The sequence below is a fragment of the Myotis lucifugus genome, unplaced genomic scaffold (genome assembly GCF_000147115.1).
Source record: "Myotis lucifugus unplaced genomic scaffold, Myoluc2.0 scaffold_5, whole genome shotgun sequence".
Taxonomy (NCBI): Eukaryota; Metazoa; Chordata; class Mammalia; order Chiroptera; family Vespertilionidae; genus Myotis; species Myotis lucifugus.
The window spans coordinates 11004693-11028347 of NW_005871053.1; the positions used below are offsets into that span (position 1 = coordinate 11004693).

General features: G+C 36.2%; 1 protein-coding gene across 1 annotated transcript; it reads right to left on the reverse strand.

The window, feature by feature from the left end:
* Positions 1–4446: 4446 nt before the first annotated feature.
* Positions 4447–23640, reverse strand: ERICH2 (glutamate rich 2; the record flags this gene model as incomplete). The annotated part of the gene is made up of 7 exons (XM_023743733.1): positions 4447–4701; positions 5223–5350; positions 5967–6038; positions 7597–7654; positions 15001–15185; positions 18626–18774; positions 23600–23640. Coding segments are annotated over 6 exons (627 nt in total), but the record flags the coding sequence as incomplete, so codon positions are not given.
* Between the last annotated feature and the right edge of the window lie 15 nt (positions 23641–23655).

A 23655-nucleotide genomic window follows, 5' to 3' on the forward strand; every position in this document is an offset into this window, starting at 1 on the left:
TGCATATTTAGCTGACTAATTTTGTGCAGCTGAATAGACAATGTCTTCCTCACCTCTTCAACTGGCCTTCTGGAAGCACTAGCAACTGCAGAATGAGTGGGAGAAGTCAGTTTTTTATATCTGGATTCAGATAAGTTGAGAAGAAAATGTAGAGAAGGAAAAATAAGTCCTCAAAAGTCAGAGCCACCTAGGAGACCGCAATTAACCTAAAAGGGAGTAGCCAGTTACGTGAGTATTCAAACCATTGCTTTAACAGGTTGTAAAAGATCTCACTTTAACAAGTTTTAGTTTGAGACAAGTTTCTTAAAGTATTCTTTTAATTCCATTTAGTACATATGATTTTTAATACTTTCCCTCTTATTTTCTTTCATTGGTGGGTTGCAAGCTAAGAGAAGGTAGCGTTAGCCTGAAGATGTTGTCTGCTGATTTAAGTATTCTGCCTCACCTTTGGTTGAGTTCTGATACCAACAGGAAGAAATTGAATCTGGTACTTGGTGTGATGGTGAAAAGATTTTCTTCCTAACACACTGTCCAGGGAACTGGAATTTATCATCATTACACAATGATCATTTTCAAATAAAGCTTTTTATGGAAAGACATTTAGAATAATTTTATTAGAGCCCTAGCGGGTGTGCTCAGTGGTGTGAAGTGTCAGCTTGTGCACTGAAGGGCTGTGGGTTCGATCCCTGGGTTAAGGGCATGTATCTGGGCTGCAGGTTCAATCCCCAGCCCCAGTTGGGGCACGTGTGGGAGGCAACTAATCTATGTGTCTCTCTTGCATCAATCTCTCTCTCTCTCTTTCTCTCACTCCCACCCTCCTTCCCTTCTCCCTTCCACTCTCTCTAAAAATCAATGGAAAAAGGTTGTTAATCTGAGGACTTTAAGATAGGGAAGATTATCCTAGATCAGTGATGGCGAACCTATGACACGCGTATCAGAGGTGACACGCGAACTCATTTTTTTGGTTGATTTTTCTTTGTTAAATGGCATTTAAATATATAAAATAAATATCAAAAATATAAGTCTTTGTTTTACTATGGTTGCAAATATCAAAAAATTTCTATATGTGACACGGCACCAGAGTTAAGTTAGGGTTTTTCAAAATGCTGACACGCCGAGCTCAAAAGGTTCGCCATCACTGTCCTAGATTATCCAGATGGGCCCAAAGTAACTACAAGTTTCTTTAAAAATAGAAGAGAGAGTCAGAGTGTTGAGAATACAGCTAAACTGTTCCATAATATTGCTGCCTCTGCATCCATTTTGTGTGGCTGAGCAGCCTACAGGGGCCTTGAACTGACTAGCCTCTCTGTCAAGTGCCTGGCCTACGTAGCAGTCCAAGCATTAGATAAGAGAACCACAAGTAACCACAGGTGCATATGACTTTCCAATGCACCTGGTGATAAACAGTCTCTCCTGCTTCCCATCTATTTCCTTTGTGCACCCCTTTGAATAATACCCTCATGGAGCTTAAAAAACTTGGATCCTTTTGGTTTGAATTGACCGATCTGGCTTTAGTCTGGGAACCCCAAAAGCGTTCCTCTTGTAGATCCTAATAAAGACATGTACCCCAGGTCCTGCTCCTCACTCACTGCCTGCAACTTGATCTCCCCAGTCGTAAGGTGTACCTCCTCTAGGACCTGTGAGTAATAAACTTTCCTATTTCACTTTCCCTTGGGATCTTTGCTGAACCCTGGCTCAACACCCCAGGGTTCTACTTAACAAAAACCACAAGATAGAGGAGAGAAAACTAGAGAGACTGCAGTCTGAGAATCTCCCAATCAGACATTGCTGGTTTTGAAGATGGAGGAATGGGGCCATGAGCCAAGAAATATAAGCAGGCTCTCGAAGCTGGAAAAGGCAAGGCAACCGAGTGTCTCCTAGAGCCTCCAGAAAGGATGCGGCCTTGCTGACACTCTGATTTTGGCTGAGTGAGGCCCATTTAATTTCTAACCTCCAGAACTGTAAGATAATAAATTTGTGTTGTTTTAAGCCACTAAGTTTGTTGTAACCTGTTACAGCTGTGATAGCAAACTATTATATTTACCATGCTCAGCTTCTGTAAGTTAACTGCCAACATCTCCAGCAAATCTTTGTTTTCATTTTTTTTAGGGGATAGCACCACCATATACATAGTTATCCAAGTGGGAGACATCCTTGACCTCTACCGCTCCCCCCAAGTAATTCATCACCAATTCCTTTCAGTTCCTTCTACCTCTAAAATAACTCCCCCATTCCATTGCATCTCTCTGCAACTGACTCTTTCTAGGCTACAACTTTGAACTGTTAGAATGACTATGTACCAGTGGTGTTCTGTACTCTAAGTCTATTCTCCACACTTTCAGATATATCGTATAATGTATGTGTGTATGTATATGTATGACACTGACACACACACACACACACACACACACACACTCACATTAAATTGCAATCCCCAGGAAGAACTACATTTCACATCAAGATCTAGGACACACACACATACTCAGACCAAAAGTTTCACAAAAACGTAATTTCCATACTCTTTTGTAATGTGTGCTATTTCCTATTCTATATAATTTAATCTTAAAATATCCCAGCTACTTGTGACTCACTATAAACTTTTCATAACTGACCAATGGATCATGACCTGTAATTCAAGAAAACATTTTTCTACCTGGCTACTAGAATGTTCTTTCTAAAATACAATCATTATTTTTCTTTAAATTCTTCAATGGCTTCCCACTACTCTAAGGATAAAGGCTTATATAATCCTCCATTATCCAGCTCTTTTATCACTGTAGCTTCATCTGTTTCTACTCTAACAGGTTCATTTTCATTTTGCAATCCAACCTTACCTACTTACTTTCTGGATGCAGAATGTATCTAGTGTTAGAACACTTCCCCACATAGTCTTGTAGCGAATGCCTGCTCATTCTAACTTCTCAGCTTAGACTTCTCTCTCCTCTGGATGCTTTCCCTGGATGCTGGGCCTCGGTTAGGTGCCCCTCCTGTGTGCACACTGGACTTCCTCAATGCAATGTTTATCACCCTGTATTTCAACTATGACAGTGCTATTTAAGAGTACTATTTAAGTACTATTCATGGGTTTTGTTCCCCATAGTATACCTAACAGGCCTTCAGTAAATATATATTAATAAATGAAGCGATTTAGTGGGTTTCTCATGTTGTTGGATATTTGGTTGTTTTTTTTTTAAATTTTTATTTTAATCCTCACCTGAGGACTGATCTTAGAGAGAGAGAGGAATTGGGGAGGTGGGGGGGAGGGGAGGAGAAACACCAATGTGAGAGGGAATCATTGATTGGCTACCTCCTGTATGCACCCCAGCTGGGGATTAAACTGCAACCTAGGTATGTGACCTAACATGGAATGGAACCCACATTTAAAAACAAATTTTTTTGTATATAGGATGATGCTCCAATTAATTGAGCATTGGTATTTAGTTCTTTCACACCATTGTAACATGTTATAAAATTTTAAAGAAGGCACAAGTATGGAACATTAAACAGTTTCTAGACTTTAGCTTATGTGGAGGTTTCTAGAATTTAGTGATGTGTGAAGTAGCATGGAACGCTGTGTTCAAGGTTCTCTAGATCTCTCATACTGAGACAAAAACTAGCATCTTCAAGTCTTAATTTCCTCATCTGAATTCCAATACCCGTTAACATTTACTCTTGGATATCTCCAAGCATCCCCAATTCAATTCATATCACTTACAGGGATAATAATAGCATGCTCTTAGAACTATCGTGAGAAGACAGTGAATTAAATAATAAAATAATACTTGGCAGATTATTTTGTATCTATTATTACTACATACCTATGTCAAGTTTTGCCAACACCCTAAGTTACATTGGTTAAGGAGAGCAAGAAGAATGAAGAATAGGAAGAGTGGGATATGATTATCTTGTATGAGCAAACCTCGTGATATTTTGACTGTTCAGATAGTTGTTTTCTCAGAACTTTCACGTTCCTTTAAAAGAAAACTAAAATCTCATTAATGTAACTAATCTGCAATATCAGTTGTAGAGTATTTTATGAACTTCTTGTGGGGGAAGAGGACCTCTATACTCAGGTAAGCATCATCAGATTGACATATGGTGGTTTTGCTATAGTGGGGAGGAATAACAACCCCCCACCACAAATAAAAGGAAGAGCCATTTGTGAGGTCTGTGTCAGCCAGCCCTCCAGTGCTATCTGACTTCTTATGTAACTAGAGGATTATACATATCTGTCTTCATTTATCTCAGTCACTCCTATAAAATGGTGCAGAAGTTCTTCCTTTAAATGTTAGCAGGCTACAAAATGCCCAAAGAATAAACTATGCTGCAAACATTTTGGATATAACATCTGATATAAGAATAAAAATTCAAAATACACATCCACAAATCAGACTGGCACACTGAAAACAAATTACTTAGGAATATATTTCTTATTTTTACCTTAGTTACCTTACAACCTATTTTGAAGATGGCAGAAATTAATCGAGGAATACAGAATCAGCAAAATAATTTAGATTAATACATCAAAGGTGTAATATAGTTGTGTAAATGTTTCATAAAAGAATATAAACATTTCATTAATTTTCACTACATTCATTCACTTTGTGTATACATCCTATTATTTTCCAGGTACTTGTGCAGTTGCTAGGAATACAATGGTGAAAAAGACAAAGTCGTACTTCAGGAGGTTACGTTTCCTGACTGGAAGGGAGAAGATAAAAAGGGCAAGTAATTAAATAAGAATGTCAGGTACTGATATATGTTATAAAGAAAATAAAAAATGATATAAAAATACCTAAAGAGGTGGTCATGGAGGGACTAAGGGTATGATTCTGGAGCTATAATGTCCATGTACAAATCCAGGCTCTACCATTCAATAGGTATATGATGCCGGGGCAAGCTACCCATCCTCTCTGTGCCTCAGTTTTCTCATCTGCTGAATGGGAATAACAATAGTACTTACCTCATGGGTTTGTTGCATTAAGTAGTGTGTGTAGAACAGTACCTGGCACATAGTGCGATGTGTTTTCAAATATAAATTGTTTTCCTCTCTGAGTAACTCACATTGAATCAAGACCTTAATATTAGGAAGGAGTTCAAACTAATATGGATAAATTAAAGTACCTCTATACCAAATAAAGAATAATAAAATGCAGTTTTCTTCTTTATATTTCCATGCTATATAGTAATGAAAATATATGAAGATTAAACCATAGTAGCACCTTTCATCACCCATCTTCACATTCATCAGAGCTTTCTTCACTCGGCTCCTCACTGCTTTCTCCTTCACTCTCCCCGCTACTGTCTTCTTCACTATCTTCCCCATCTTCCTCACGATTTTGAGCTTTCTCTGCCACAGAAAGGAAGAGAATCACTTAATATGTTTCTTAACATTTTCACTCTTTTGAAAAATTGAAATTCTTCTTGCTTCTCCCTCCACTAAGAAATGTGTATTTTGGGGACATGAGAACTGAGCTGAACTTTGTTAACTGTATAAAGGGTTATAGTAGTACAAATAAGACTATATTCTTACTGGCATAAAGATGTCTGTGGACTGAAAGTAAATTTCCAACCAGATCTATAAAATATTTTTTTATTATGAATGTAATTCTTAAACAGAATAGGATAATTCAGAGGGCACTGGCTTTCCTTGGAATTGTGGAATAGTCCCTTTAATACAAGGGGCAATTGGCATGTTCTATTCCCTCTGAACACTGTCGTGCAAATGCCTGTGCCCAGGAAGCCCACTTTGTTTGGGTAGTTCCATCCCACAGAGAAAAGGAAGTCATCTTGACCATCCACCAAGGACAAGCTGGTTTCAATAACCATCCAAGATGACCATTAGCCTTTTCTTAACCACATCCTGAGGATGTACTTTGGCAATCTCCTGGGATAATGGGTTTTTAAATAAATAGTGACTGCTCATAGTTCTATGAGAAAGAATGAATTTCAATTTTTAAATTTACCCATCAGCAACATTTCTTCAATAAGTACTAAGAACTCCTTGGCCTCAGGATTTTCTGGTTCATAGATTAGGACTGAAAATAGACAACAGAGTGTGTGTTACTAATGGTCAAAATGTTTCAGCAAACAGGCTCCTCAGAATGAGATTGAAACTGTCGATCAGAGTAAGGAAAAATGCACAAAAGCGATAAACACCAACAATTATACCATGGATGTATTTAAGTGCAAACAGAGAGTGATATAAAATAGTTTTAACAGCAGAAGAGAGGATAAGTTAACTAAAGTACAATAGGAAATATCCAAACTGAAGCAGAGAAATAAAAAGAAATGGGGGAAAAAAACCAAAACAAACACAAAGCTGAGTATAAGATACATGTAGGACACTATGAAAACAAACTCTAATTTATGTATAATTGAAGATCTAGGAAGAAAAGAAAGAGAACAGAGTAGAAGTGATATTTTAAAAGATAATGGCTAAGAAAGGTAATGAAAACATCAACCCACAGAATTAAGAAACTCAGGAAACCTCTCAAGCCTCCCGTTGTATAAAGACAAAGAAAAACCACAACTGTCAAGTCAAACCACTAAAAACCAAGGATATAAAGAAAAAAAAAGTTGGGTAATATTCTTCTACTCAAAAATGTCCAACGGTTTCCCACTCAGAGAAAAAGTGAAGGCCCTAAGCTGTGAAAAGGTGCTATGTAATCTGCACAACCTTAACCCATGACCTCTGTGACTTCATCTCCTATCACACTTCCCTTGCTTATTTTCTCCAGTTGTATGGTCCTGGTTGTTGTCAGGCGCACTTGCCTCTCAGCACATTTGCTATTAGTCCCGCCTGGAACTCAGTTTTTCCAGATACCCACATGACTAGTTCCTCAACTTCAAGTCTTTCTATGCGGTCTCCCGGGACCATCCTATTTGAAACTGCTTTGCCTCCTCCCAGGACTTTTATTCCTTTGTTCCTACTTTATTTTCCTAGATAGAACCTATTATTTATGACACACTCTTTATATGAGTTTTATCATCTGCCTGATACTAGATATAAATGTGGGATCATTATCTGTTTTGTTGACTGCTATGTTTCCAGTGCCTGACATATGTAGGCACTCAAATATTGGTGGAATAATTGCATGTTAAATAAGGTTTGCTGCACTACCTGACAGCAATTACCCATTATCATAAAGGTAAGGATTTTGATTTACCTTCATGGTATTAGTGGTAATTAATACCACTAAATAAATTTAATATTTATTAAATTTCTCTGCTTCAGTTTGGATATTTCCTATCGTACTTTAGTTAAAATATATGAAGATTAAACCATAGTAGCACCTTTCATCACCCATCTTCACATTCATCAGAGCTTTCTTCACTCGGCTCCTCACTGCTTTCTCCTTCACTCTCCCCGCTACTGTCTTCTTCACTATCTTCCTCATCTTCCTCACGATCTATTCCAACCAGATCTATTTTTTACTTGATCTCATACCAATCAACCTAATTTATTGTCAAGGAATCACTGAGACACCATCAGGGAAATTCACTGGACTTAGGATAATCAAACCATCTTATGTATTATGGAATGTATTTAGAAACAAAGAGAAGATTAGAAAACAGAAAGTATTTTGTACTTACTCATTTGACATAATTTTTTAGCCAAATGGTAGTCTTGGCTCATTTCTGCTCTTAGGAACTGGAAAACATTAAGAAATTCTCCAGATAAGTAATTTCAGAGAGAATTTAAGTGTCAATTGTATACTCCCTAGAAAATATTCTATTAATGATTAACTATTTTGCTTTTAACATTTACACATGTTTTTCCAGGAGTGAGTCTGTAATCAGTTAATCAATTAAGAATATTTAAGGACTTCTCATGGCAGGGCAACATATGTAGAATGATACCTCTACTTTTCTGCAGCCACACTATACATACACTACTGAACAATTTGAGGATACATAGGCTGATTCAACCGGAGAAGATAGTGAAGACATTAATCACTTTAATATTCTTTTGGTTCAGATACAGCTTTTACTTGTGAACTTAGTCCATAATTACATGATCATACTCAGTAAAAAAATGAAGATTTACAATTATGTATATTCATTACTTTTTAGTATTGCACTCATACCATTTTGCTTTTAATATTTTTAAAATATTTTTCTTGTTACAAAGTAATACATTTTTGTATGTAGAAAATTTTAAAGCTAAATATACTCATTCTGTCCCCAATTTAAAAGCTTCTATATTTCTACCATCCAGAGATGTTTATTTTTACATCTTTATATTGTTTCCATAAATGACCACATATTTACAAAAACTAGAATTGTTCAGTAACTTTTTAAAAATACATCATGTTTATGTTCACATATCATGGTCATTTTCTCCCATGGAATTAAATATCCTTATATGTTTTTTATTTACTTAGGCTGTAATTTACCAAACTAATATTTTATTATTATTTAAACTGCTTCCCTTAAAAATAGCCTACACTTAGATAATTGTTCTTGCTTGTGTGTGACATCCTGAACCATATGTAGATACACTAGGTTTACTCTCCAAGAGACATGAGCATCGAGTCATACAAAAAACAACTAAACAACAACAAAAACACTTCTCACACATTTCCATATATTTGTTAATACCCAGGTGCCATTGTAAGAGGCAGTTCTTTACCAGTTTTCTAAGTTTCTTCCATGGGTATTAGATTATATTTTCCTAATATAAACAGAATTCTTCTTTCTATAAAAAATTTTCATCAGAATCCTTATTTATTCAGATCAATAATTGTCTTACATTTTTAAAAATTGATTCTTGTAAAAGGTTAAGGCGTTCATTTTCATTCCTATTTATAGTTTTCTTCCATTTTAATTATAATATCTAGTGTTTGATCTATGTCATTTTCTTCCAATATCTTGCTCTTAAATTGATATAATTTGGTTTGCACTTTGAATTATTAATTTTTTCCTTTAATTATTTTCTTTGTACTTTTCCTTATGTTTATTTTATTCTTTTTCTAGTTTTTGGTGTTAATATTTAGTTCATTTACTGTCACTCTTGAGTCATCATTATCATCAAAACATTTGAAATTTCAAGCATTTTTCAAATGTTTTAATATTTAGTGTTATGGTTATAACTATTTTTAAATGTTATAAGTTTAAATGTTTAATTCATGTGTCACTTAGAAGAATATCTTTTAGTTTCAAGTAATTGTTATTGCCCTTATTTTTATTATGTTTATATTTTTTAAATCCTTATGGAAAATTTATTTATTTATTTTTTATTTTTTGAGTTTTACTTCCTCCTCTCCAATTTGGATGCCTTTTATTTCTTCTTCTTGTCTGATTGCTATGGCTAGCACTTCCAACTTTTTATTTTTTTATTTTTATTTTTTTTTATTTTTTATTTTTTAAATCTTTATTGTTCAGATTATTACATTTGTTCCTCTTTTTTCCCCCCATAACTCCCCTCCTTCCAGCTCCCACCCCACCCTCCACCCTCACTCCCCACCCACTGAGTTCATCCATAGGTGCATGATTTTTGTCCAGTCACTTCCCGCATCTCCCACCCCCCCTTTCCCCCAAGAATAGTCAGTCCACTCCCTCTCCATGTCCCTGATTCACCATAGTCACCAGTTCATTCTGTACATCAGGTTATTTATTCACTCGATTCCCAGATTCACCTGTTGATAGATGCATATTTGTTGTTCATAATTTGTATCTTTACCTTTTTCTTCTTCTTCCTCTTCTTAAAGGATACCTTTCAGCATTTCACATAATACTGGTTTGGCGGTGATGAACTCCTTTAGTTTTTCCTTATCTGTGAAGCTCTTTATCTGACCTTCAATTCTGAATGATAGCTTTGCTGGATAAAGTAATCTTGGTTGTAGGTTCTTGGTATTCAGCACTTTGAATATTTCTTGCCATTCCCTTCTGGCCTGCAAAGTTTCTGTTGAGAAATCAGCTGACAGTCGTATGGGTATTCCCTTGTAGGTAATTGAGCCTCTTTCTCTTGCTGCTTTTAAGATTTTCTCTTTGTCTTTTGCTCTTGGCATTTTAATGATGATGTGTCTTGGTGTGGTCCTCTTTGGATTCCTTTTGTTTGGGGTTCTCTGCGCTTCTTGGACCTGTAAGTCCATTTCTTTCTCCAGGTGGGGGAAGTTTTCTGCCATTATTTCTTGAAATAGGTTTTCAATATCTTGCTGTCTCTCATCTTCCGGCACTCCAATGACTCTGATATTATTCCGCTTAAAGCTGTCCCAGAGGCTCCTTACACTATCTTCACACTTTCGGATTCTTTTTTCATTTTGCTTTTCCAATTGGGTGTTTTTTGTCGAATCTTTGGTTTGATTCTTGTGCTCCTCTGGTCTGCTATTGGGTATAATATTCTTTATTTCAGTCCGTGTATGCTTACTTTCTAATTTCTTTATCGTAGCATCGAGGGTCTCATTAGTTTTCGTGAGGCTCTGCACAAATTTATGGCAAGCCCTCAAAATTGCGATTCTTAGCTCCATATCCTCCATTTCTGTCATGTTTTTTTGTCTCCGCATCTTTTATGCTTTCTTGGTGCACCCCCTTGTGGTCTCTGTGCGCAGTCTTGTTCTAGCCAAGCCTTAATTGTTGTAGTTAACACTAGAGGGATTTGACCACCAGGCCAACTGGCTGCGGAAATCAGTGGAAAATTTAAATATACACAGAAGTAGAGGAAATTGTAAAAGAAATATATGCTCCCAATTCTTATCTTTAAAAATTAACTTTTTACCAATCTGGCTTTATCAATATCACTGCATAATCTTTTGCCCCCTCTGCCTAGACTATTTAAAAGTAGTTTATAGATAACACCTCATTTCACTTTGATTAAAAAGCCAATCACATTATTGCTATCACACCAAACAAAATTAACAAGAATTTCTTAATATCAACTAATATCCAGTCTAGTTTTTTAAACATCTGTATCTGCATTTATTTATTTTTAAAATATATTTTTATTGATTTCAGAGAGGAAGGGAGAGGGAGAGATGGAAATATCAATGATGCGAGAGAATCATTGATCAGCTACCTCCTGCACACCCACACTGGGGTTTGAGAAACCTGGACATGTGCTCTGACCAGGAAGAGAATTGTGACTTCCTGGTTCTTAGGTTGACGCTCAACCACTGAGCCACGCTGGCCGGGCTCCATTCTATTTAATGAAGTGTTATATTAATAATATTAGCTTCCAAAAATAAAAGGTGCATGGGATCCATTTCAAAGACTCCTTTACATTGATCTATTTTTTATTTGCATTGATCTATTTTATGTTTTGAATATAAACATATTTTCTTTAATAATTCAAAAGCCAGTGAAATTAAGAAACTCATGCAATGGATATTTGGATAAAGACTTTCATGAAAGTTATTTAAGATTTCAAACTTAAGCTGAAGACATGTTTTATTTATTTATTTTTTAAGTGTATATATGTACTACCACTTTCTTTTTTTAAATATATTTTATTGATTTTTTACAGAGAGGAAGGGAGAGGGATAGAGAGTTAGAAACATCAATGAGAGAGAAACATCAGCTGCCTCCTGCACACCCCCTACTGGGATGTGCCCGCAACCAAGGTACATGCCCTTGACTGGAATCGAACCTGGGACCCTTCAGTCTGCAGGCTGACGCTCTGTCCACTGAGCCAAACTGGTCAGGGCTGAAGACAGGTTTTAAAAAATTGGTTGTATATTAAATTATTTGTGACATTCAAAATAAAGAAATGCTTAAAAAAGTAACTAAAAACATGAATTTTGATGTAATCCTGACTGGAGAAAAAAAATCCAGTTATAAAAGTCATTTTAAAGACAAATTGGGAAGTTTCAATTTGAATATAATATACTTTATTACAGCATTATTGATAACTTTCTTAGATGTGATAAGGGTATGATGTTAATTTGAAGAATGAATTATTCTTAAGAGACCCATGCTCAAGTTTTAGGGGTGATGTTTTATATTGTCTGCAACTTTCAAATGTTTTTGCTAAAAATATATATTTAAGCTATATATTTATACCTTATCTATCAAAAGACCGAGAAAACTTAATAGAAACTGATATAGAATTGACAAAAATGATAGCATAGTAGACAAACATGTTAAAGTAGCTCTTATATGCCATATGCTCAAAAGTAGAGGAAAATATGAACATATGGAGAGAAATGATACAAAATATTTAAATAAAACTTCTGGAGATGATAAATAGAATGTTTAAAATGAATATAGGTTATATTCTCATATATTAGAGAGAGAGAAAGGGAGGGAGGGAAGAAGGATGGGATTAACAGCAGATTATAATTGCAAAGATCATGAATTTGAAGACAGCAATAAAAATTTCTTAAATGAAATAGAGTACAGAGGACAAAAAGGAGCATCAGTGACCCTTGGGACAATATTTCGTGGTCTAACATATGTGTAATTATAGCCCAGATGAAGAGAGCAGGGGTCAGAAAAAAATATTTGAAGATTTAATTGAATATTTTCCAATCCTGGTGAAAACTATAAATGGATAGATCCAAGAATCTCAATGAATAGAAGAATCAAGGCACATCATAATCAAATTGCCAATAATAATAATACAGATGAAAACAATTAAAAACAGACAAAATGACATATTATAATGTAGATTACTAATGATAACGATAATAACAGACATCTTTTCTGAAACTATGCATCTTTCAGAAAGCAGTACAGTGGGGCCTTGACTTACGAGTGTCCCGACTAACGAATTTTTCGAGATACGACCTGTCTCTCGGCCGATTTTTTGCTTTGAGTTGCGAGCTAAAATTCGGGTTACGAGCCAGCTTCAGATACCCCACCGCTAGTTGGCGCAGCGAACGTCACAGTGAACGCCACAACATCAGCCCAGCATCACGTGTCTCACTCGTTCACTTTAAGATTTGACATACGAGTAATGTGAGTTATGAGCTCCGTCACAGAACGAATTAAACTCGTAAGTCAAGGCCCCACTGTATTAGACAGTGGAATAACCTTTCAAATTATAGGAAATAACCTGGCAACCTAGAATTCTCCAATTAACCTATCTTTTTAAAAAGGTGAAATTAAGACTGTTTCAGACAAACAAAAGCTGAAAGAATTCACTGTAAGCAGAATTATCCTATAAAATATACTGAAGGAAGTTTTTAAAAAAATTTCTTTATTATTGAAAGTATTATATATGTCCTCCTTTTCCTCCATTGATCCCTTCTAGCCCACATCTTTCCCCTGCCCCAGGCCTTCACCATCCTATTGTCTGTGCCAATGGGCTATGCCTATATGCATACAAGTTCTTTGGTTGATCTCTTCCCTCCCACCCACCCATACCCACTGAAAGAGGTTTTTTTTGTGTGTTTTTTTCAGGTAAAAGGAAAATATCAGATGAAGAGTTGGACCCTCACAAAGCTATAAAGAACACCAGAAATGACCCTGGTTGATGTTCCTAAGTGGTTAGAGCAACAGCCTGTGAACTGAAGGGTTATGGATTCAACTCCTGGTCAAGGGCACCTACCTCAGTTGCAGATTCACTCCCTGTCCCTGGCTGGGGAGCATGTGGGAGGCAACCAGTCGATGTGTCTCTCACATCTCTTTCCCTCTCTCTCCCTCCCTCCTTTCCTCCCTTTCTCCCTCCCTCCCTTCCATCTACTCTCTCTGAAAAGCAATGGAAAAAAATATCCCCAAGGTGTGGACTGAAAAAAAAAGAACACCAGAAATGGTTCCAAAAAAGATATACTTCTGCTCTGCAGGTGTGGTCCATTTGGTTAAGCATCATCCCATGCACAAGGTTGCTGGTTTGATTTCTGGGTCAGGATACATGGCCAGCCCACTAGGGGGAGTGCAAGAGGCAGCTGATGGATATTTCTCTCATTGATGTTTCTCTCTCCCTCTCTCTTCCTCTCTCTGAAATCAATAAAAACATATTTGGGGGGGAAAAGATATCTTCCAATTTAAGAAATCTCTTTAAAAGATATTTGACCATTTAGCACAGCCGGTGTGGTTCAGTGGTTGAGTGTCAACCTACGGACCAGGAAAGCATGGCTCAGTTCCCAGTCAGGGCACATGCCTGGGTTTTGGGCTCGATCCCTGGTGGGGAGTGTGCAGGAGGCAGCTGATCAATGATTCTCTCTCATCATTGATGTTTCTATCTCTCTCTCCCTCTACCTTCCTCTCTGAAATCAATAAAAATATTTTTAGAAAAAAGATAATTGACCATTTTTAAAACAAAAATAATAATAATGCATGTGGAACTTATAACATATATAGAAATAAAATGTTTGACAACAATAATAGCAAGGATGAGAAGGGGACATGAAAATGTACTATTATAAAGTTTGTACAATATACATGAAGTTGTGTAATATTAAGTAATGGTAGACTGTGACACCACAATAAGTAAAATTGTTTTGTTCTCTACGGAATTATCAGTAAATGTACATTTTTTTCCTGTGATATTTCAGGCTTCAATGCCTTTGCATATGCTGTTTGCAGTGTCAGGAATGCCTTCTCCTCTTCCTCCTTCCTTTTAGTTGTTAAGATGTATTCAGTTCTCTTCCTTTTATCCCATTTCTCCTGTTTCTTTTCTTAATTACTCACTTAATCCTCTGTTCCCAGAGAATTTCATAAACACTTCTACTAGCACATATTTCATTATAAATTATATTATATAAATAATATGTGCATGTTAGTTCTCAAAGGTGGGACCTGTCTTTATTTCTACACATTCCCAGTAACTAGCATGGTGCCCATGCTTTATGTACAAAGCATTCCTCTAAACAGTGCTAGAAGAGTTTTATACCAAATCTACTCTTATTCCTGCTCCTTTTACCAGAATACTGTCAGTCAATTCTAGAAACTTCTCTCACTGCTCCCTTGGTGAAGGTTGTAAGAGAGATGAGTAGCTAGGTAAGCATCTGTACATGGCAAGGATCTTTTTACTATTTTTTAAATCCTCAAGGCTATATAATATTTAGTTATTTTAATATTTTTAAGAATCTTAAATTATAATGCACAAGTAAAGCTTACTTCTGCCATTAACTCTAATGGGGCACGAGTGTCCTTTTTTGGGCCACTGTCTTCATTACTTTCATCACTGGTGTCATCTTCACCATCATCTTTTGTTGACTTGGACAATTTATCATCAATAATCTGAAGGCAATTTTCATTATTTTTCTCCTGCTTTGCAATGACTTCATTTTTGCCCACCTCACCTAAAACAACATACATAATTAATCAATAAATATTAAAAAGTTCAGCCGAAACCGGTTTGGCTCAGTGGATAGAGCGTCGGCCTGCGGACTGAAAGGTCCCAGGTTCGATTCCGGTCAAGGGCATGTACCTGGGTTGCGGGCACATCCCCGGTGGGGGGTGTGCAGGAGGCAGCTCATCGATGTTTCTAATTCTCTGTCTCTCTCCCTTCCTCTCTGTAAAAAATCAATAAAATATATTTTTAAAAAAAATAAATATTAAAAAGTTCAAAAATTTTAAATGCTTACTCCTAAATGACAATGTAACAAGCGTACATGTTGCCTATATGGTTTTCTGTTCTAGAGTTTTGTGTGTTTTATTTTTTCTTGACTAAACAGCACTGGTTTCCATTTTCAAAACAGGTAATAAAACTGTCAAATGAAAGAGGAAAAAACCCAAATCTATAACAATGAGTTGATGCTAATGTTAACTGTTTGGTGCTTGAAATTTTAATAAATAGAAAATATTTTTTGTTTATAAAGAATAATTTCAAGAAAAAAGAAATTAATGCTATTCTACCGCCAGAAACATATTTCTTAAATTATTCTTATAGAAGGAAATACAAAATACAGAGCTTGAGAGTAAAAGTAAGGCTGGAGAGGCTGAGAAGCAAATAGTCCTTCTTAGGTCATGTCACTCCTTGGTTACTTGAGAATAAAGTTCTCTCTCTCTCTCTCTCCCTCAACACACACACACACACACATGGAAGAAACACACGTGGAATATTCTAGATATAACCAGAGGTTACATAACATTATTAATGATTTTCCTTAATGTTAAGTCAAACATAGATGACCCTACAATTAAAACTAAGCACCACTGAGTGACTACCCATTTAGTGCCTGGCACTATGCTGAGTCCCAGTTTCATAAAAATGAATGGTCCCTGATCTGAGAGTACTTGCAAAAACTCTAACTGGGGAGTCAGAAACATTTGGAGAATTATAAAAGAGTATGGAAGAACAGTGATGAAGATGTGTGCTAGGGAAATGGGAGAACAAAGGAGTGCCACACCCCAGTCTGGGGAGTGGTCAGGAGCTGTCCAGTCTGAGTGGATCAGTTTTTCCCGGGAGAGGGGACAACATGAGCCAATACAGAAGCAAGAATGTGTGTGAACTATAATCACTCTGATGCTGCTTAAGGGTCAAGGTTAAGGCTGAAATGGTGACAGATGTGGCTGGAAGTGTAGGTAGGGGCTAGATCAGCCGTGGGCAAACTACGGCCCGCGGGCCGGATCGTTTGAAATGAATAAAACTAAAAAAAAAAAGACCGTACCCTTTTATGTAATGATGTTTACTTTGAATTTATATTAGTTCACACAAACACTCCATCCATGCTTTTGTTCCGGCTCTCCGGTCCAGTTTAAGAACCCATTGTGGCCCTCGAGTCAAAAAGTTTGCCCACCCCTGGGCTAGATGGATAATGGAGAGTCTTGTAGACCAGAAGCCTTGGGGACTATCTTAAGAATGAAGGGGCTACTAATGAAAGATTTTATGTAAGGAAACAAGTATGATCAATTTTGCACTTCTGAGGGAAAACTTGGAGAGCACGGTAAAAAGTGTATTTGAGGGAAGACAAAAATAAAGAATAAGGGGAGAGATTAGAGTTGTCTTTTAAAAATCGAGATAAGAGACATGACAGGGCACTGGTAAAGTAGGGATGGAGCGTAAGTGATAGATTAGAGAAATATTTAAGAGGTAAAATCTCTATGGTACAAACTATTGAAACACTTTCCAAACTTCAGTAATTCTTATACTATCTTCATCCATTTTGCTATATATATATATATATATATATATATATATATATATATATATGTGTGTGTGTGTGTATCACCTGTACTAATTAATATTCTCCTTTGAATGTACTTTTATAACTTATATACTGTTAGATCATAAATATCATCCATGAAACTGATGGATTAATAAAAGTAACATATAATAATCCTAACACATTATATCCAATTACTCTTCTAAACACTACATATATTAACTCATTTTCTCTCAACCCAAAGAGGTTTTACGTTTATTTCATGCATAGATGAAACTGAGGGACAGAGAGGTTAGATAACCTGCCCAGCTTCACACTGCTAATTAAATGGTAGATCTGGGAGTCAATTAGACTCCAGAGTACATATTATTATTATTTTTCAAAATATATTTTTATTGATTTCAGAGAGGAAGGGAGAGGGAAAGATAGAAACATCAATGAGAGAGAATCATTGATTGGCTGCCTCCTGCACACCCCCTACTGGGGATTGAGCCTGCAACCTGGCATGTGCCCTTGACCAGAATCAAACCCAGGACTCTTCAGTCTGCAGGCTCTATCCACTGAGCCAAACTGGCTAGGGCCATATTATTAACCACATCTTATATTATTATTTTTCCCAACACACATGAAAATATACTACTATTAAAGTAATTTTTAAAAAAAGTTTACTATAGGACTCCTTTGGCTCTATGGATACCTCTCTGTTTCACACTAACTTGTGCTACATCATTCCTTTCTTGTCAGATTTTGAATATCTGGGAAGTCTTGTGAGATGCCTTTTGGAGCTACTCTAAATAACATAGAAAACACTTGTATAAAAAGGAGAAAATGAGGAAATCTAGGAGAGCTTAAGAGAAAACAATGTTAAGAGAACACAAACTAAAAAAAAGTCTTTCCAAGAGTAGGGTGGCTTGGCTACCTGATTCTGTGTCCTTTGTGGTGTCCATCAGCTCACAGCCACTCTGATCTCCCAGTGTGTATCCAGCCTGTTCATTGACTCATCACACTGGTGTCATCAGGGAAAGATCAGAATAGGGAATTCAAGGCTGTGTGATGTCACAGGAACTGTCTCACCTCAGTTAATTCACAAACACACACTGAGCTCCATGAGAGAGGTTTCCTGATCCCTAGATCTAAGGTAGTCCTCTCCCAGGGGCCATTTATTAACATTGTAACATCCATCACAACCTGACATTGTGTTGCTTTTTTGTTTGTATTTGTTTTATATTGTTTATTGGTTTTTAATAGTTGGCTGTCTATCTTCCACTAGAATGTAAACTTCATAAGGGCAAGGACCTTGCCTATTTGCTAACTATTGTATCCACAGCTTCTAAAGCAGTGACCAGCACTCAATAAACCATCATTGAATGAATGGAACTTGTTTGCTTTCATTAGGTATTTTAATTCATTCTAAAATTTAATACTCTATTACTATCATTTCATATAATATTTTTCCATGGATCCTACACCTGACTGCATATCGGAATCATATGTTACATCAATTTGAAAAAGTACCAATTCCCATGATCCTCCCCAGACCTATAGAGTTGTCAACATCCCAAAGGTCATGGTGAAAGAAGGCTAATTAGAAGCAACAGTTGATCTAAAAAAAAACCAAAACCAATTGTTATTACCTGTGCTTTCTTTTAAGAAGGAAGTTGACCATAGCTTTGACTGTAGATTTGTTTCTGTATCTTTATGTTCAATACTCTTTGAAGATACTCTATTTTCAGTATTCTTTAAAAAGACCTTATTTTCAATATTTTTTGAAGAGACTTCCTTCCTAAATGTTAAAGTAGACAGTCAAAATACGTTCCTAGGTCAAAATTATGTTTAAGGCTTTATTTGGGTACACACACACACACACTTATTTAATATAAGCACACAGTATAATATAATATATTATACTAATAATAAACTAAATAGCTAAATGCAGTATCTTCTTTGTGGGAAAGCATTAAAAATAATTTTTACTGGTGATTAAAATTCTATTTCTGCTAGGCATTTGCCATTGTGTAATGATTCTTAGAATGTTTTCAGTATTCTTTAACACAGAGCATATTAGCAATCAGTACGAATGTCTTTGGCACATCATATATATATATATATATATATATATATATATATATATATATATGTTATATATATATATAACAAAAAAAACTATTTAAGGAATACTAGCCTTTTTTAAATGTTGTAAATCCATTCTTACCATTGCTAAATGCTACAGTATGGAGAGAGTGCAACACTAATGTTAATCTTGGTCCTAATATAAAGTAGCCTGCTTTTTCATTAAGTAGCTGAAATAAAATGGGTTCTCTCTTAGCCTCTAAGCCTGAAACCTCATGTCAGTAAACAGTGCACTGAGACAGAGGATTCATGTGTGGTGCACTCTGTTTACAAAGACAGGCACCCAGGCTGGTGGGAAAATGACCCCAAGTCTGTTTTCCATAGTTTTAAGATTCTTTTAATGTGTCTCCTTTACCAAGTTTAAAAATTAAACTTTTAGTTTGCATGGAAAGATATAAAAAGATATAAAGTGTTACCGCCCCCAAGTTATGGTGGCTTTCTATTTTATCCCCATTGAAATGTGAATCCAGAACATTAGTACTGTAGTTAAGTTAGTGGTCTTGTACAGTGATTTAGCAAAGAGGCTGAACAGCTTGTTATATTCTTAATACAATGGGATGGAATGGAATCTTCACTTCCCCAGTACATGCTGCTAAAGTAAGTCCTCTCCCTGGTAACACAAAATACACAGCAGCCCTAGCTGGTCTTGCTCAGTGGATAGAGTATTGGCCTGTGGACTGAAGATCCTAGGTTTGATTCCAGTCAAGGATACATATCGGGTTGCAGGCTCGATCCCCAGTGGGGGGCATGCAGGATGCAGCCAGTCAATGATTATCTCTCATCATTGATGTTTCTCTCTATCCATCACCCTTCCTCTCTAAAATCAATAAAAATTAAAAAACAAACAAAAAATGCACAGCAAAAATTATTTACATTTATCTGCCTCTGCCCTCAATTTTCTATTGCAAAAGAAAACATCTAAGAAGAAACTCTACATGTGAAAAGTTGAGAAGTCACTTAAACATTCAATTTCTAGCATGGTGATCTATCGCATTATTATACCAAAGGTCATTACAAGTGATTACTAGAATTTATTTGCTCTAATAACTAATCTAGGTAAAAGGCCTTAACTGCCTACCTCCCCCCCTTACAAATTATAGTATTTTGTTGGATCCAAAATACCATATATTTATTAGACTACCATTATTTAAGAAAAAAAAAGCGTTGCCAAGTTTAAGATGCCATCAATTGTAAAAGATGTTAAACTATGATGAAAATATGTGTACATATTTTAAATATGAAATATGTTACTTATAATTGACTAAGAAAATTTAGCTAGTATAGTTTTGGATACTTGCTCTTTAGATAGTATTAGTGACACGTGGAGAAAGCCAACATATTCAATGTAATAAATGGGATATTACTATTTGGAAGCATTAACATGCCATAAAAATACATATGAGAATTGGTGCCAAATCCTCATTTTAACAATAAAATATGAATTACCTTTCTGCTCACTTTCTGTAGTCTTTCTCATATGCAGTTTTAAAGACTCAAAGGCTCAAAGGCCCAAAGGCCAATCTCCTCTTCAACTGTAATCTATTGATTTTCATTTGCTAAAGTGATGTTATTTATGGTAACAATGCCTCTAACCACTAAAAAATGTAGATAACCAGTATACTCTAAAAGATGTGTTATTTAAATACAGTTATAATTAAGGAAAGATTCAAGTTTTTACTTTATGTAATATCCTTTGGAAATGGAAGATATTTAATTTAGTATCTGCTAAGGTTAGAGAGTTAGTCAAGTTAGATATCTCACTGGAGGGTATTTATGCTAAAGGATAAATAACCCAGGTTTTAGAATTGCTTTTTAAGAGCACTGGGCATATTTATGGAATGCCCCCAAATTTCTATTGGAATTAACAAATTTTTTCAGGAAGTTTATATTTTAAACTTTGTTTTAAAATGATTTATAATTTGTCAAAAATGGGCCTAAAATTAATTAAAACTTACTTTTCTAAGAATGTCTTAGTTATATTTAGAGAAACTTGTGTTGCTGACATATAAAGTTTGCTGGCCAATTCCTGGTCTTGTCCTTAAAGTGTAAAAATGGGAACTAAAAAATAACTTATTCATTTTAGAAAAGATAAAACATGTAATTATGGAATAACAGAAATATAGTGTTTGCAGCTCAGAGCACTGAGTGCAGTGGGTCTGCTTCAGCCATTTCCCCCGCACATCTTTAAGTATGCTCAGAAGCTTGACCAAAAAACCCAACAGATCAAAGGTCCAAGACCTATAAAACTTTGTTCAGCATTAAAGATATATTTTACCTTTACCACTGAAAAGTTTGTTAATTAAGTGCAATTTGTTGAGTGGACAAAATCTCTCACATGGGTCTATGGGGAAAAAAGGAAATGATAAATGTGAGTTTTATGTGCAGAGTTTGAAATTCATGGTTTATAAAGTCCTTGCGGCTCCATGAAGAATCAACCAGATTAAGGCAAAGAATTGGTGGGGAAAGAAAAGTTCTTATTTTCCTCTAACCCAAGCTAGATAGGATCTTATGGCAAAATCCACTTGCCAGCCAGACTACCAAGCCAGTAGGGGTTGGAAAGTGGAATCTGAAGCTACACTGAGAAAATTCATCAACTTTGCAGTTCAGTCACACTAGTTCCCAAACAAAGGTTCCCACACTAGTTCCCACACGATTTTCTATTTTCTTGCTCATTTTTTTTTCCCCCAGGACTGATCCTGTTTGCCTTCAACTCTGGGTAAGGAACCTGAAGTGACAACGCCACACAATGGTGAAGCTTAATGGCTACACTAACTATCCACTTCAAACAACCAAACCAAACCTAAATTCTTCTCTGCAAGCAAATTTAAGGAAATGTTCTCATCTTACCCTTTCAAAAAACAGTTTGATGAGCTGATGCAATTATTAATGAGGTCAAGGGAAAAAGTAGGCACTCTGCTTTTCTATTTTGGCCCTGGCTGCCTTTGATTTATCCCTGGGGTATAACTATTTCAGGGTGTGGATCACTCCCAATCCAATTCTAACATTGCTTATCACAGTCTCAGAACACAGGGCTCACAGTAGACAAAACAATTTATTTTCATTAATGACCTATTAACTTTTGTTACTATTATTGGAAGTTATATTTCCCTCAAAGACTACTAAAATTGTCTTAGACTTTTTAATTTAAATGTTTTCAATGATGTAATCTATATACACTAGTATAAAAGCCAAGAGAGCCCTAGCCGATTTGGCTCCGTGGATTGAACGTCCGCCTGTGGACTGAAGGGTCCCGGGTTCGATTCCAGTCAGGGGCACATGCCTGGATTGCGGGCTCGATCCCCAGTAGGGGTGTGCAGGAGGCAGCCAGTCAATGATTCTCTCTCATCACTGATGTTTCTATCTCTCTCTCCCTCTCTCTTCCTCTCCGAAATCAATAAAAATATATTTAAAAAAGTAAAAAATAAAAATAAAAGCCAAGCAAAGGGAATGATGGAATGACCGGAATGACTGGTCACTATGACATGCATTGCGCCGGCCAACCAGCCCAATTGAGGCCCCAATCAACACCCCTCCAACCTTCTGAATCCCCTCCCCCCCTGGCTGGCCCGGCCCCTGACTGCCACCCCCCCCATCGGGGGTGGGGCCGGCCAGCCAATCTCCTGCATCTCTCCCCCCCCCCCCCCCAGCCTGGCCCCAATCAGCTCCTATCGAGGCGGGCCGGCTGGACCCCACCTGTGCACAAATTCGTGCACTGGGCCTCTAGTAGGATATAAATATATATATATATTTAACAGAGCATTTATTTTTTCTGGTTGTCTATAATATTTAATCTGAAGTATATAGATTCTCATCATTGATCTGCTATACATTACTCTCCCTTTAATATAAGAATATGTATTTAATATATAATTTACAACAAAGCAAAGGTGGAGTCTAATTTTAATTTTTAGGTTTGATAGTATGAAGTTAAAATATATATTGCATTACATGAAATTTTTCCCAGCCAAAATATTCACAATAAGCCAAAATAATATTAATTTGAATAGAATCCCACCAGAATGGTGCTTACAAACCTGTCAATAATTGATCTCTATAAATGTGTTTTATGATCAGCTTTCAAAATGTAATTTTTCATAGACTAAATGACAGAATATTTTTTTCAGGTGGTAGCAGATGACCATATCAGGAAGGGCTTTGATAAATGAGCAGAATCAGCTACTTAATCTTTAGCTACTAAGTTTAAACTGAACTATGACTCTTTTTATCACTAACCTCTTCATCTACTTGGGGTATTAATGTATTTTCCTTATTTACTAGTAATGAATCATCTCATAGTAAATAAAAAATCTGTTTATAAATATTCATTTAAAGAGATATTCTGAAAGAAATGAGCAAGTATCAAAGGGAAATAGAAATGAGCAATGAGGCCCTAGCTGGGTTTGCCCAGTGGATAGAGCACTGGCCTGCAGACTGAAGTTGTCACGAGTTCGATTCCAGTCAAGGTCAAGAGCACATACCTCGGTTGCAGACTCCATGCCTGCCCTGGTCCCTGCCCTGGTCGGAGTGCATGGGG